Genomic DNA, 16,227 nt, shown 5'->3' with positions numbered 1-16,227 from the left:
GAGCTTATAAAGCTTGGCAGCATTAGCAGGAAAGGCAAATTCAATGTCACGAGCATGTTACAAAGATATTTTCTGACACACAGATGAATTGCATTCTTAGCTTTTTCTTCCTCTACTATAAGCTAGAGTTCCCTTGTGGCAATGTATAAGTAGCAGGTTTAATTCTATGCATTTTAGTAATAATTTCAGCATAAACAGGAAATTCATCCAGAAGTCATTAAGTCCTTCAGTACATCTTAAGACTTGGAAGACTCAAGAACCTTATCATCCTCCTCCTCCTCCTCCTCTACCAGGTTATCTCAGAGGATGAGAGAAAGGAAGGCACTTTTATCATCGGATGATTAACTCTTCATAGTTGTCCCCAGTGAGATTTTCCTTATCAGAGTTTGGCTGAGCTGAAATTGAGGTAATGCTCTTGGGAGGTAGGTACAAAAAAAAATAGTGCTAGCCTTTGTAGAAGAAGCTAGTGTTTCTTTGTCTTAATGGTAGGCTGAGTAAGAGGTCTTGTCTGTACCTCACTTCCACAACTGAATTATCTATAATGAAAACTAAATTGAGTAGAAAGAACAGAGGTGCATTGTGTCCTTTCTGGAAATTAGAAATAGACTGAGCAGAATTTCCTACCTCTTCTGTAGGTTTCTTTGCTGCCAAGACAGGACTGTCAGAACTCCTAGCTGATCTTGAGGTCAAAGGTCGTGGAACAGCAGGAAGCTCCAAGTCAGTGTCACCTGATGGTTTGAAGTCCTCAGAGTAACAGAGGCAAATAGACCCAGCAGCTGTGGGTTGAAGAGGCACTCTGCAAGTTAGACATTTCTTGTCCCCTTTTCTCATTGTATTTGTTGACCCAGAGTAACTTTTTTATTTTTCAGCCATGACAGAGCAAGGGTACTTTTACGATGTACTCTGAGCAAAAACTGGGGAATTTAGGAGACAGTATGTGAACAAGAATCCTTGAGGCCAAACTTTTTGGAGCAATTTGATTGATCCCTGTGTCACTTGCATGACAAGAATGACTGACAAGCATTCTGCACTGGTGTAGCAGAGACTGCAGAATGGAATAAATATTTTAATATTTAATTTTCAAGACCTCTAGTGTATTTTCTTACTTGTTTGTAGCATATTGGCAAGTTTAGCTTCACACTCAGTAAGTGGGAAGGAACATAAAACTTAACATGGGAACAATATAAGAAAGGTTGTGGATTTTTGAACCTCAAATCTCATCTCCCCCAAAACTGTTTGTAACATACTCTGTGCACTAGAAGCTAGCAATAATATCTACGTGTTAGGAAGAACGACAAAAGTTACATCCTCATTTTCAATTATACCAATTCAATCATGCATCCTCCAAGTCACAACAGCCTTAAAATTCTGCTACTGACTATACTGCACTTCAGCCAAAGAAATCCTGTTGTCTTAAATTATATTTAAATGTTTTGTTCATCTCATAATTGTAGAGTAAACATTTCTATCACTTCTCAATTAGAACAGAAATCTGATGTGTGAAAGCAGCGCTGGCTTACTGCTGCCAAGATTTGGAGGTCAAGCATAAACATTAAGAGCAGATTGTGTTACTGAGTAGCAGATCAGTTTTTATTTATTTTTATGACCATATTTTTTAGCATCTTGTATTTTGTTTCAATAGATTACTGAAATTCATACAGTAGAAATAAATGTGGCCACGACAACAATGATTAGTTTTCATTAGTATGGGGCCTTTACGCTAGTGTCTGCCCTCCTGCTTAGATCACCTCATATATAGAAGAATGCTTTTCTCATTGTCTCCCAAAAGTCTCATTTAAAAATAACTAGTTTGTTGATAATTTGGAAGTTAAGATGCTTTACTGTCAAATTTTTTTATCATAAGAAATATATGCCCTACATTCACTTCCTTTGAAGGGATTATAAAATGTTCCAGCTGACTTGTAAAGCTATACATTATATTGGCCCTTCTTATTTTAAAAACAACTAAATTTGCACTGTACTCTTCTAATCAAACAAGGTTTCTTATGTTCTGTAGTGCCAGTTTAAATTTCTGGAAAAGTGAGTCATTCAGTAAAGGGCTTACCAACCTTTAGAGATCATCAATGAGGGGAAAAAAAAAGTAGTTTTAAAGACTATGGCCAAAGTTTTCAACATTATGTGCCTGAAGTTAAACATCTAAATCTATATAATGGCACAAAAGTAACTGGTGAGATATTCAGCATTCCATAGCACCTGTAACTCCTGTTGAAACAACTGACACTCTAATTTGAAATGTTTTGCATACAAGACATTCCAAGTCATGCTACTGTACTATTTACATTTATTTATACTAAGCACTAAGAATTTTACATTAAGGGAACTAAAACTGAAGCTGGACTTTAGAGGCTCACTAACAGTAACCCACTGATATCCCACTGTTAATTACTGATTTTCTGAATTAGCAAGTGTAAACAAGTATAATGCATTGACATGCACCTTGTTCATTTATTTTTATAGCTATATTTTAGCTTTAATTATTCACTGCAGTAGTTTTCTAGAAAATAATAAGCCTCAAATCTTTAAGACACTCTCTTGAAAGTAACATCTGCTCTCCACCTGAGATGAACATATATAACATAGTAAATGTATCAATTAGCATGCCAGCTTTTGTCTAACATACTTCAAAAATGAGACTCAAATTTGTATGAAGTTAGGCATGCACAATCTATCTGCACATATCTCATTTATGTGCAGGAGCTAGAGGTCACACATGCCGTTACCCAACTAATCAGCTGTGTGCATACATAAATACCTAGTATACATCTCCAAATCAGGTATGTCTATGAATATTTTAATTATGCACAAACTGAATGTAAAAGACGGTTACTCACCGTTGTAACTGTTGTTCTTCGCGATACGTTGCTCCTATCCATTCCATGTAGGTGTGCGCGCCGCGCGTGCACGGCTCTTCAGAACATTTTTAGCCTAGCAACACTGGTGGGCCGGCTGGGCGCCCCCTGGAGTGGCGCCGCTATAGCGCTAGTTATATACCCCAGCCGGCCCGTCCGCTCCTCAGTTCCTTCTTGCCGGCTACTCCGACAGTGGGGAAGGAGGGCGGGTCTGGAATGGATAGGAGCAACACATCTCGAAGAACAACAGTTACAACGGTGAGTAACCGTCTTTTCTTCTTCGAGTGATTGCTCCTATGCATTCCATGTAGGTGACTCCCAAGCCTTACCTAGGCGGTGGGGTCGGAGTGAGACGTGGCAGAGTGCAAGACTGCGGAGCCGAAGGCTGCATCGTCTCTGGATTGCTGCACCAACGCGTAGTGGGAGGCGAAGGTGTGGACAGAGGACCAGGTGGCCGCTCTACAGATGTCCTGAATGGGGATATGGGCCAGGAAGGCGGCAGACGAGGCGTGCGCTCTCGTAGAGTGTGAGCGGTAAGACGGTCAGCTGGCACCCCAGCCAGCTCATAGCAAGTTCTGATGCATGCGGTGACCCATGAGGAAATCCTCTGAGAGGAGACCGGCTTGCCTTTCATACGTTCTGCAACCGCTATGAACAGTTGTGGCGAACGCCGGAAGGATTTTGTCCGATGTATGTAGAACGCAAGGGCCCTGCGGACATCCAGGGTGTGCAGCTGTTGATCCCGACTCGAGGCATGAGGCTTCGGGAAAAAAACGGGAAGGAAAATGTCCTGATTTACATGGAAGGCTGACACCACCTTAGGGAGGAAGGCCGGGTGAGGCCGAAGCTGGACCTTGTCCGCATGAAAGATGGTGTACGGAGGACCGGCCGTCAGGGCCTGGAGCTCGAAAACTCGCCTTGCTGAGGTTATTGCGACGAGAAAAGCTGTTTTCCACGACAGGTGGAGCAGTGAACACGCAGCCATGGGCTCAAAGGGGGGTCCCATGAGCCTGCCCAAGACCAGATTCAGGTCCCAGGGCGGAGTCGGGGCCCGCACTGGCGGGAACAAACGCTCAAGACCCTTGAGGAAGCGGGAAACCGTAGGATCGGAGAAGATGGATCGGTGACCGACGGGTGGCCTGAAGGCCGATATCGCTGCCAGGTGCACCTTTAACGATGAGACCACCAGACCCTGCTCTTTAAGCGACCAGAGGTAGTCCAGTATCGTTGGGATAGGGACGACGAATGGATTCAGATCTTTCTGGTCGCACCATATGGCGAAGCGCTTCCATTTGGAGAGGTAGGTCGAGCGAGTGGAGGGCTTTCTGCTCTCCAGCAGGACCCGCTGGACCGCCGCCGAACAGGTCCGCTCCGCGCGGGTCAACCACTCAGGTACCAGGCTGTCAGATGGAGGGAATGCAGGTCCGGGTGGCGGAGCCTGCCGAAGTCCTGCGTTATCAGGTCCGGCCATAAGGGCAGAGGGATGGGATCTCGTACCGATAGCTCGAGCAGCAGAGTGTACCAGTGCTGTCTCGGCCAGGCCGGAGCGACGAGTATGAGGCGGGCTCTGTCCCTCCGAAGCTTGAGAAGCACCCGATGTACGAGCGGGAACGGAGGGAAGGCATACAGTAGGTGACCCGTCCAGGGGTAGAGGAATGCGTCCGACAGGGAGCCCGGGGCGCGACCCTGGAGCGAGCAGAACTGGTGGCACTTCCTGTTCTCTCTGGAGGCGAACAGGTCTATCCGGGGAAACCCCCACCTCCGGAAAATCGTGTGAACCACATCTGGGCGGAGGGACCACTCGTGGGACAGGAACGACCTGCTCAGACGGTCGGCCAGCGTGTTCTGCACCCCTGGAAGATAGGACGCCACTAGGTGAATGGAGTGGGCTATGCAGAAGTCCCACAGTAGCATCGCCTCCGTGCACAGCGGAGAAGATCGGGCTCCACCCTGCTTGTTGACATAAAACATCGCCGTTGTGTTGTCCGTCAACACCGCGATGCAACGCCCCTGGAGACTGGGGCAAAAGGCTTGACAGGCGAGGCGAATCGCTCGGAGCTCTCTGACATTGATATGGAGGGAGAGCTCTCGGGGCGACCAGAGGCCTTGGGTGTGCAGGTCGGCTAGGTGCGCTCCCCACCCCAGCTCTGACGCATCCGTGGTCAGAGTCGCCGATGGTTGAAGAGGGCGGAAAGAGACTCCGGCACACACGACTGCTGGGTCCAGCCACCAAGTGAGCGAAGTGAGTGCTGGCTTCGTGGGTGTGACCACCATATCGATGGAGTCGCGGTGGGACGAGCCAAATTTGAAATGGGCGAAGGTGCAACCTCGCGTACTGAGTGACGAACGTACACGACGCCATGTGGCCTAGAAGGCGGAGGCAGGAACGCACTGTTGTCCGTGGGAAAGCTTGTAGGTCTCGAACTAGAGAGACCAGAGACTGATGCCGAGGTTGGGGCAGGCAGGCCCTGGCCAAATTGGAATCCAGGACCGCACCGATGAACTCCACTCTTTGCGAAGGGGTCAACATCGACTTCTCGGCATTTATCATGAGCCCTAGACGCTGAAACAGGGCTAGGACCGTGGCCATGTGGGACGCCACCAGTTGGCGGGATGGTCCTCGGACTAGCCAGTCGTCGAGATAGGGGTAAACATGTATCCGACGACGGCGGATGGCCGCGGCCACCACTGCCATGCACTTGGTGAATACCCTCGGCGCTGTAGAGAGGCCGAAAGGCAGCACTGTGAATTGGTAGTGCGTATTGTTGACAACGAAGCGCAGGTAGCGCTGATGAGGAGGGTAAATGGCGACATGAAAATACAGGGCTAGGACCTTCATGTCGAGGGCGGCAAACCAGTCTCCCGGATCCAGGGAGGGAATGATAGTCCCCAGGGTTACCATGCGAAACTTGAGCTTGATAAGGTATTTGTTGAGCTCTCGGAGGTCGAGTATGGGTCGTAGGCCTCCCTTCGCCTTGGGGATTAAGAAATATTGGGAGTAAAATCCCCTGCCTCGCATATCGCTCGGCACCTCCTCTATAGCACCCAATCTCAGCAGAGACTCGACCTCTTGTAGGAGGACTTGCTCGTGAGAGGGGTCCCTGAAGAGGGACGGGGTGGGTGGGTGGGGGCGAAACAAACTGAAGATGGTAACCAGACTCTACCGTGCGTAGCACCCAGTTGTCCAATGTAATCTGGGACCACGCCGGGAGGAAGTGGGAAAGACGATTGAAAAATAACGGGGAAGGATCCAGAGGAGAGACTGATGGGCCGTCCTCGGGCGTCCCATCAAAACGCCTGCTTCGGCCCTTGGGGGGCCTTGGAAGGCGCCTGGGACTGGGTACGCCGATTGCCCGATGGCCTACGGCGGTTTAGTCTGCCCCTGCGTGCATTATCCGGCCGAGACCTGGACTGATTGAACGGCCGAAAGGGCTGCTGCCTGAAAGGCCTCCGTTGTGTCGCAGGCGTATGCATGCCTAGTGTACGGATGGCAATGCGCCCATCCTTAAGGGTCTGTATCCTGGAGTCCGTTTTCTCCGAGAATAAGCCCTTGGTATCGAAGGGCAAGTCTTGCAGAGTATACTGGACCTCCGGCGGCAAGGTGGACGATCGCAGCCAGGAGATCCTTCTCATTGTCACTCCCGATGCCAAGGTCCTGGCTCCGGAGTCTGCAGAGTCCAGTGAGCCCTGAATGGAGGACCTGGTAGCTTTCTTGCCCTCTTCCAGCAAAGCTGAGAACTCCTGCCTGGAGGATGTTGGAACCAACTCCGTAAATTTAGAGAGGGCTACGAAGTTATCGTAAGCATAGCGGGCCAGGAGAACCAACTGATTTGCTATGCGTAGTTGGAGGCCGCCAGCCAAATATACCTTCCGGTCCAACAGGTCCATCCTGCGCGCGTCTTTAGACTTAGGAGCCGGCGCAGGTTGCCCATTTCGCTCCCTGTCATTCACCGACTGTACCACTAAGGAGTCCGGGGTCGGGTGGGTGTACAGGTACTCGTACCCAGTCGGGGGTACCGAGTACTTCCGCTCCACTCCACGGGCAGTGGGAGGGATGGACGCCGGGGACTGCCAAAGTGTGGTGGCATTTTTCTGGATCGTCCGAACAAACGGTAGGGCCACTCGCATGGGGGCCTCCGTTCCGACCACATTAGTGATCGGGTCCTCATCCTCGATGACCTCCGCTACCGGAAGGTTAACTGCTTGTGCCACCCGACGAAGGAGGTCCTGATGGGCACATAAGTCAATCGGTGGGGGATCGGATGACGAAGATCCCGCCACCGCCTCGTCGGGCGAGGAAGACGAGGGCTGGGCCTGACCAATAGGCAGAGGCTGAGGCTCGTCCATGGGGTGTGAGGTCGCCGTCTCCACGGGATGTTCCGTCTGCACCGGCGGCGGTGGAACCTCAACCGGAGGCGATGGAGGGGGCCTGCTGACGGTGGCTTCCGGCACCCCATGGTCAGAAGGCCCCTGTCGCGGGAGGAAGGGGGCGCCTTGAGCCTCGTGACCCGCCCAGGGGGTCCAGAAACCCCATTGCTGGGGACCCAGGTCTTGTCCTTGTGGGTCCGCGCGGTAATCTGCACCGCTGCCGTCGTGTGAAGCGACCGACGGTTGGCGGGAAGGCCACGGGGGGGCAGAGGCGCTCAGAGACTGCGCCGTCGATGCCACCAGTCTGTCCGTGGACGGTGCCGTGTACCGGTGCCGATCGTCTCGGTGCCGGGAGCGGGACCTTCGACCGCGAGAGTAGCGGGAGGTCGACCGCGATCTCGATCGTCGTCGACGGGAGCGACTTCGAGAATGGCGTCGGGAGCGGTGCTGGGATCCGGACCTCCATCGGTGCCGACGGTCCGGAGAGCGGGACCGGGACCTGGAACGCCTCCGGGAGTACGACCGGTACCGCGATGAGGAGCGGTACCGTGATTGCGACCGGTGCCGTGACCTTGAACGGCGGGAAGGTGACCGTCTCTGGGATCGAGACCGGGAGCGGGACCTGGATCGCCTCCTATCCCGTTTGTCAGGGGTGGCTGGTCGTACCATGGCCGGTTTACCCACTGACGGAACAGCCCGCACCGGCGGTGCCGGGGGCCGGAGGCTCGGTGCCTCTGTTAGCTCTATGAGCTCCCTCGCCGTCGAGAACGTCTCGGGCGTGGACGGGAGAGGCAGCTCAACCACGGCTTGCACCGGGGAGCGCAGGGGTACCGGACTCGACGGCCCAGCCGGTGCCGGAGTCGACGGTACCGCGGACGGTCCGTGCGCTGTCACGGACGGTGCCGAAGGCGCCGCTGCTGGCTGCTGGACCGATGGTCTCGGCGTAGCAGTCTCTAAAGCCTTGGGCTTAGGCTTCCGTTTCCCAGATGGTGAATGGGAACGGTGCCGGGGCTTCGGTGCCGGCTGCTTCTTAACAGTCTCGGTACCGGACCGGCCGGGGACCGCTGGAGCACTCTGCACCGAGGACGACGCCGGAGCCGGAGGAGTCGGCACCGCAGGGGTAAGCGCCGACTCCATAAGGAGCTGCCGCAACCTAATGTCCCGCTCCTTTTTAGTTCGCGGCTTGAACGACCTGCAAATGAGGCACTTGTCTGGTCGATGTCCCTCGCCGAGACAACGAAGGCAGGCGTCGTGGGGGTCCCCAACGGGCATATGCCGCTGGCAAGCCGCACAGGGCTTGAATCCCGGTGTCTTGGGCATACGCCCGCACCGGACGGGAAAAGAGGGGCTAAGCCCCCCTAATTCCCCCTAATCTAACTACTAACTACTCAACTAACTCAGTTTAACAACTAACTATATACACTAAATACAAACTAGAACCAAGGTGAGCTAGGTAAGTGGAGGACGACAAGCACTCCACAGTTCCAACTGCCGTCACGGGCGGGAAAAAGGAACTGAGGAGCGGACGGGCCGGCTGGGGTATATAACTAGCGCTATAGCGGCGCCACTCCAGGGGGCGCCCAGCCGGCCCACCGGTGTTGCTAGGCTAAAAATGTTGCAAAGAGCCGTGCACGCACGGCGCGCACACCTACATGGAATGCATAGGAGCAATCACTCGAAGAAGAACAGCATATTATACTTTGAAAGAATTGTTCAGTACACAATTATTCCCAGCATGTACAGTATTATAAGCAACTGATAAGGAATCTGCTCCCAATTAAGAAATCCTTAGAAATCAAACACGTTTTATTCATGAAGCTTTCTAGCACATTTCCAAAGTGCCTACTGGATCCTTCATGGATGAATTATCGGTTCTACTGGGACAGCTCTTTTATTAGCTCACTCCATTTTAAAATGTGAAAACAAATTGTTGATTTGTAAATGTGCACATTAGACTTTAATAACCCATGCTGGGAAATTATTCAGTCACACTTCACTCAGAAAAAGTAATTTACTATTTATATTATGAAAAGGCAAAAATTAAAAACGATATGAAATGTACACAATATATAGTGGAATCTCGCAAATTCACAGAAATGACTGGGGTGAGGGTCCTTTGTGAATTTGTAAAAAGTAAGTAATTAAAACCAAGGATAATGCACCACAAAATGCACTTTGATAATTAAATAGGTATACTTTAATCTTAATAATTTATAAGGGTATTTACTTGTGTACAGTACTAGCAAATGTTCAAATATTGAATATTCAATGTATGGAATAATACAAATATTTTGTATTGTTAAATTACTTTATTTTTACAAGTCTGTTATTCAGGTGTTAAACCTCCATAGCAAAGTGGGGACAGACTACTGGACTGTGTGCAATTTAGTGAAGTCTAAATCCATGAGATTCTATTATATTGCTATATGTTAAACACAATTTTCAAAGTCTACAATACCTTTCATTTGCTGGATACCTATAAGTAGGATGAAAGTAAAATATACTAACAACATAGGATAGTTCCAGATATTTTAAATTCAATTTAAGATAAGATTTGTTTTCAGTCTTAGAAATGTATTTTTAGTAATAGGCATTCTTCATTTCCTGTCCTAAACCATACTATATTATTGCTGGTCATTTAAGAAGGTGTTGTGTTTAATCCCAGAGGCGCAACGTTTTCATGTATTAAAGTGCTCTCACCATAAAATCTATATTTAAGTGTGCTAACCTGGTAAAGCACCCAGGATGAAAATGAAAAGCCAAGTTTTGAACTCTGATCCAAATACTGGTCTCTGGCTAAAAACAATATTGTTCCCACGTGCGGATATGAGGACAGAATTTGTCCCATATTATATTTCACTAGTTAATAAAAGTGACACTTCAATCCATTCTGAACAGCAGAAACATACTTAACATCTTCAAAACTTAAATTACAATATCATAAGTGAATTTAATGCATTTTTACTTTTTAAAATATTACTTTGTGTTGTGATTGGCTGATTCTAATTGGCATATTGCTCTAAATCCCATTCATTTGTTGTTCAAAACGGTTAATGCTTGTATGACAGTTCCTTTTTAAATAAAAAGGCCTTATTAAATATCCCCCTACACACACAGAGAAGAAATCACCCCCACCCTCCCTGCAATGTTTTGGTTCACGTTACAAACATTACAATGATCTGCAAGGCTGTATTTTTAAAAAAAAATAAATGTAGCATCTAAAGTCTTAAAATTGCACAGCTTATTCAGGTCACTAATTATTCAGTGCTCCATAGGGAATGATTTATACAGAGATTTTGAAAGTAACAGACCAGTAACAATGATGGAAACATTTGTAATTTCTTCAGAGTTTTCATTGGGCATGAAGCCACAAACATAACTGGAGACCTATAAGATCTCCTAGAATATTATGTTATATTATGAGACACTATCTTTGTAATCATAGGGATGTCTCACCTCATGGAAGAAATTACTATTTTTCTGGCTTTAATTCTAGCTGCAAAAATTTTAAATATCTGCTGTCATCAGCAGTAATGACTAAACCTGTTCACAGATGATATTTGTATTCTGTGCATATTTGGGATGTGAATAAAGTCTCAAACTGACTAAATTTGACTATGATAAAAATTTGAGGCACAAATTCCGCTTTTCCTTCCCACAACAGAGGAGAGAGGGGAGGCTTATAAGAAGAGATTAAAATTCAGCAGAAGATCTTGCTTCCCAACTCCAGCTCCATCTAGACTTCTACCCAGTATTCAGAGTCTTCCCCGCAATCCGAGGCTTATAAGAAGAGATTAAAATTCAGCAGAAGATCTTGCTTCCCAACTCCAGCTCCATCTAGACTTCTACCCAGTATTCAGAGTCTTCCCCGCAATCCCCTACCAAGCTCACTGGTGGCCTACTCTAGCTTCCTCCCTTGTTGGCTTAGAGAGCAGAATACAACTCCTATAACTATTGGTTGTTGCTGTATTCCACATTAACTTAATTCAAAGCATGTCTTTTTTTCTGAAAAGTTAGTAAAAGTGACTTGAGACAAACAAGCTTACAAGTAAAAAGTTATTCAAAGTGTCAGACCTACAAATTCAATCTAAAAATCAAGCTGGCTTTTTCAACTGCTTCACTAGTACGACCAAATTTGAAAAAAAATGTACCTTATCACTAACGTTAAGAAGTGGCAAGTTCATTTTTGTAATTAATGATGCATTTTTGGGGCAGTATGGTAATGATTTGTAAAATTGTTTGGGTTCTAAATAAACAAACTAACATTGATAAAAAGGAGATTCTGTCTGTCAAATTCTGTGCTCAATCATATTGTCCAGCATCACTGTACATTTAACCTGTACTCCAGCTTATGGTTTCCAGTCAACAAGAGACACAATAACTGATACGTCCTTAAATACAATGCAATAAAAAAAATTAGCAATTATTAGCACTATTTACAAGGCACAATAAATACACATGAATTAAAAAAGAAGGCTCCTTTACTAAAATCTGACTAATACACAACTTCAAAGCTTTAATATAGAAAGGTAAAACTTACTAAAACGCAAACTCGTGTTGAGAGAACTTAACTAGAGTTCCATGTCAGAATTTTCAGCCTCATCAACCATCCAGAGGTTGACTTCTGTCATTCTGAGCTTTTGTCTCCAAAGACCTGGTCACTCCTCTCTCCCCAAAGGGCTGACTGAGTTCAAAGTTGACAGTGCCTCTTTCTGGGTAACCTCATATGGTTAATTCAATCACAGCAGCCTTTCGGGATTTGTAAAATTGTCTTAAAGCAATCGTGCTCCACAAGTGGCTTTGAACCTGAATGAGACAGATCCTTTCATCCATGGAGCAGATGAGCCCTACAGTCATTGAGTCTTAGTCTACCTCTGGTTTCCTATGGTAGCCTTGTTTGCCTGGTTACAAATTTAACGACAACCTTTCCTCACATCAGAAAAAAGCCAATAAAAGTGGTTTACCTTCCACTCTATGTAATTGCTTTGTAGGACAAAGTATACCCTTTCCTACACACAAAGAAATTTCAAATCCCTATAATTCTTATTTCAAGAAAAGATGTCAGACAAGAGTCCTCTCATCTCTAAAGTTCCTTGGCTTTTCCACAATTTTAGATGCTGCTAACTAAATTAGAGGCGGCTATATCCCAGTCACTGTTTGCACAATTTTCTGCAAATATAAACAGTTAGGCTGTTATCATACTTAGCACTGAACTCATTTACCCCATCATTAGCTATGTGCTAGTCAAGTTGTCTACACTTATAGAGCTTGTCTAGACTAGGATAAAATGTACACCTCTACCCCGATATAACGCGACCCAATATAACACGAATTTTGATATAATGAGGTAAAGCAGCGCTCCCGGGGGGGGGGGGAAGGGCGCTGCACACTCCGGCGGATCAAAGGAAGTTCGATATAACGCGATTTCACCTATAACGCAGTAAGATTTTTTGGCTCCCGAGGACAGCGTTATATCAGGGTAGAGGTGTATTTTTAAAAAGTTAACTCAAACATTTTAACTAATGTCTTTTAAAAACTCTAGTACAGACAGGTCAAGTTTACTCCTGGGGAATTCTGCACCACTGTGCGTGTGCAGAATTCATGTTCCTCACAGAATTTTTTTCCCCTCCACAGAAAATACACTCTGCTGGAGAGGCACTGCAGTTATGGCTTTTGCCCACCAGGGGCTGCTGTGGCATCAGAACAGAGAGCAGCCCGCTCACCAGCCATAGCAGCAAGCAGCTGATGGGGTGGAGGAGGAGAGTCTGTATTCCTCAAAGTGCCCTGCCCACGGGGCCAGGTGAGGAGGCACAGGAGAGCGGGGCATATGAGGCTCCTTGAGAGGGTCACACATTGGGGTTCAAAAGGGCTAGTGAGGGGGACAGATTGATGCAAGGGCTGAATGGGAGTAGGGGTGCAGGGACACATGAGAAGGGGGGGGAAGATAGTGCAGGTACACATGAGGACAGGGACAGATGTGCCTGACTGAATGGGAGAGGCTAGGGGTCAGCCAGGGTCTGCATGGGGGAGGGTCCCCAACTCCCTAACAATCCCTCCACCCCCAAAGTCCCCTATTCCATACTTCTCCCACCCACACCCAACAACCCTACAGGTTCACTCTCAGGCTTCTTCCCAGCAATTACTTCCCTCTCCCTCAGCTCCTCCATTACCTCTGACTCCTCCAAGCCTTTGCACTGCTTCTGAAGGGTGCGAGAAATAAATTTCTGTATTGCAGTTTATATGAATTATTACTCAAAGCTATGTATTAATATGCCTAATAAGGAATCTATTTGTCATAAATATTTCCTGATTGTCTGTAACAGTACAGACAAAAAACATACTTGACAGGTATTTTGAAATAAATTATCAAAATAATAGAAACTGGCATGATTATATTGTGTTATTTTGACAAATATAATATGTAGAATTTTGCAATATTGTGTGCAGAATTTTTAATTTCTTGGTGTAGAATTCCCCCAGGAGTACAAGTTGTATTTTAAACATGTTAAGTGGTAGAGGTCACCCAGAGTTCAGCCACTGTCCAATGATTTGCTTCATGAGAGTATCTGCCTAATTGTTAGCATATCCAAAGAAGAGATATTCAGCAATATAACAATATTAAAGTAAAAGGGTATAAACCCTGTATAATCCATATTCCAATAATAAAATACCTTGTCTCAAAGATCTTAAATTACATTAATGCTGCATAACAATTTTATTGGGGGGGGGGAGGAGATTAATGTTTTTTCTATATAATAAGCTAAAATATTTATTTTAATTTAAAAAACCAGTGCTAAGTTATCAGAAACAATTTAATCTAAATATGACACATACCTTAAAACACAGGTGCTTTTTATAGTAGTAATTTGGGAATGCGTCATATTTCCGCACTATTTAAATTCAGTAAGAAAGTGCAGCCTTTTCATCTGTCACTACAAATCTGTGCAAATTCCCTTTTTCTAGCACACAGACAAAAATCAATGAAAAGGTTAATAATCATACCTTATATTTGGTCATGGTGCTAAAATGGTTGTTCCTGAAGAACACACAAAGTTCTCCTTCCTGAACTGCTGAAGTCAGCTCACATAACCCATGGTATGTCAACTGAGTGGCTGTGTTGTTCAGAAATTGTTCAGCTACAAATCCTATAAAAGTAATGCAGACGATTAAAATGTGTGTCCATCATACACATCTAAATACATACATACATAAAAAAATTAGATACATCAAAAATTCACACAGTCAGCTAGTGAAAGGAACTCTCAAGGCTTATATCAACTTAGATTTCACTAGAAGAAAATAAGTTAACTTTCCTTCTCAATTTACAGCTGTGACACTGACATTACCCAGGGTACAATCTGGATGGATAGACAGCTGCATCCCCTCAATTCTCCAGCACGGGGTACCTTTTACACTGCTTTGCTGTTGGAGCAATCACTCCTGATCTGCTCTCTCACAGCTTTCAGCATGTAAATTAATCCCAGCTATACTACATGAGTGCCAGCCACTCTTGAATTTCACTGTAGAGCAATACCAGCAAATTTCCAGTCCCAGACTTTCCCCCAGAAATGTGCATCTTGTATTGCCCAGCCCTCTCCTGGATAACATATGCTCATATTAATAAAATATATTTTATTAAGAAAATGTTATGTAAAAATTCTGTTATCCTAAAGTTTCCCAAACACTTCAATCCAAGCACAATGATTTAGATAAAACAATAAAACAAATTTATTAAACTACAGAAAAAGATTTTGCGTGATCACAAGTAATGAGGCATAAATGTCAGGATTGGTTACAAAGAAATAAAAGGCAACAATACAATACATACCTCACTTAATAAGCTACGTGAATTTAAAGCAAAAAGTCTCTCTCACCACATGTTCTAGCAATCTGGCTAATCCCCCCCCCCCGCCCCCGCCCCGCAGTCCAAAGCTGTTTCTTTGTTCCTCAGGTGTTGTAGTTGCTGTTGATCAAGAGAAAGGAAAGAATGTTTTGGTGCACCTGTTCCACTTTCTTATAGTTCTTTTTCTTTGCAAATGAGCTCCAGCTGCGGTTCAGGAGACAGAAAATCTGTGGGGATGTGAACCTCCAGCTGTTTCTTTGCCAAAAATGTAGATTTCTCGCTCACACCCTCTTTCCTGCCAAAGAACAGCCACTTAAGCAGGTGACAGTCCATCTGATTTTTTTTAACACCTGGCTGAAGCATCAATTTGCCTCTTGTCATTGAGAAACTAGTTTGTGCCTGCTTTTCTAAACTTGTAACATCTCAATAGTATTATACAGTAGAATCCTGTAACTAGCTATAATGTTGACACATTTTACCAAGACAATAATGATCAGCCAATTATGCATTTTCAAATGATACCTCACAAGGCATGTGTAGTGGGGCAGCTGCCCCACTCCCTGACAGTGTGGGTTGCAGCAGGCCAGTGCACCTGCGCAGATGGGCAGCCAATTAAAGAAAGGCTTATTAGGAGCCAATCAGGGCCAGGCTCAGCCCTATAAAAAGGCTGCTCAGGGAGGGAGCAGGCAGTCTGTCCCAGGCCTTCAATAGGGGAAGGTCTGTCTCCAAAGCTGGGAGACTAGCACCTGGGACAGTACAGTGCTGGGCAGACCCAGGGGAGCAGAAGGGAATTCCAGCCTGGTGTCTGCCAGGCTGCAGGCCCTGAGGGGAAGGGCCTGGCCGGTGCGAGGGGCCGAAGGGGAAGCAGTCCAGAGATGTGGACAGACGGAGGGAGAGGAGGAGGGCAGGACAGCTGCCACTAGAGGGTCCCTGGGTTGGGACCCAGAGTAATGGGCGGGCCTGGGTCGCCCCCTTCCCTTACACCTGGCTGACGGGAGTGGCCGATTAGGGCTGCACCAACCCCTGCTAAGAGGGGTGTGACTTTGGGGGTGCAGTTGCCCACATTGGCTGGGGTGCAGAGACAGCTGATTGACACACAGCCCCCGGAAGGGGGTGAGGATGGATTAAGGGGCACTGCTGGAGGGC

The 16,227-nt window shown here is 46.5% G+C and overlaps 1 protein-coding gene across 3 annotated transcripts in view; it reads right to left on the bottom strand.

Moving 5' to 3' along the window:
* Window positions 1-16,227, bottom strand: part of MINDY2 (MINDY lysine 48 deubiquitinase 2) — a 117,427-nt gene that overhangs the window by 34,379 nt on the left and 66,821 nt on the right. For all 3 annotated transcript variants that reach the window (XM_044980238.1, XM_044980236.1, XM_044980237.1), the window contains exon 6: window positions 14,241-14,383. In XM_044980238.1, coding sequence (XP_044836173.1) covers window positions 14,241-14,383 — 143 coding nt within the window. The remainder of the gene's footprint in view (window positions 1-14,240; window positions 14,384-16,227) is intronic.

Source organism: Mauremys mutica, chromosome 11, assembly GCF_020497125.1.
Source record: "Mauremys mutica isolate MM-2020 ecotype Southern chromosome 11, ASM2049712v1, whole genome shotgun sequence".
NCBI classification, from domain to species: domain Eukaryota; kingdom Metazoa; phylum Chordata; order Testudines; family Geoemydidae; genus Mauremys; species Mauremys mutica.
Note: the sequence above shows the minus strand (reverse complement) of the source record. Positions and strands in the feature narration are given on the sequence as shown.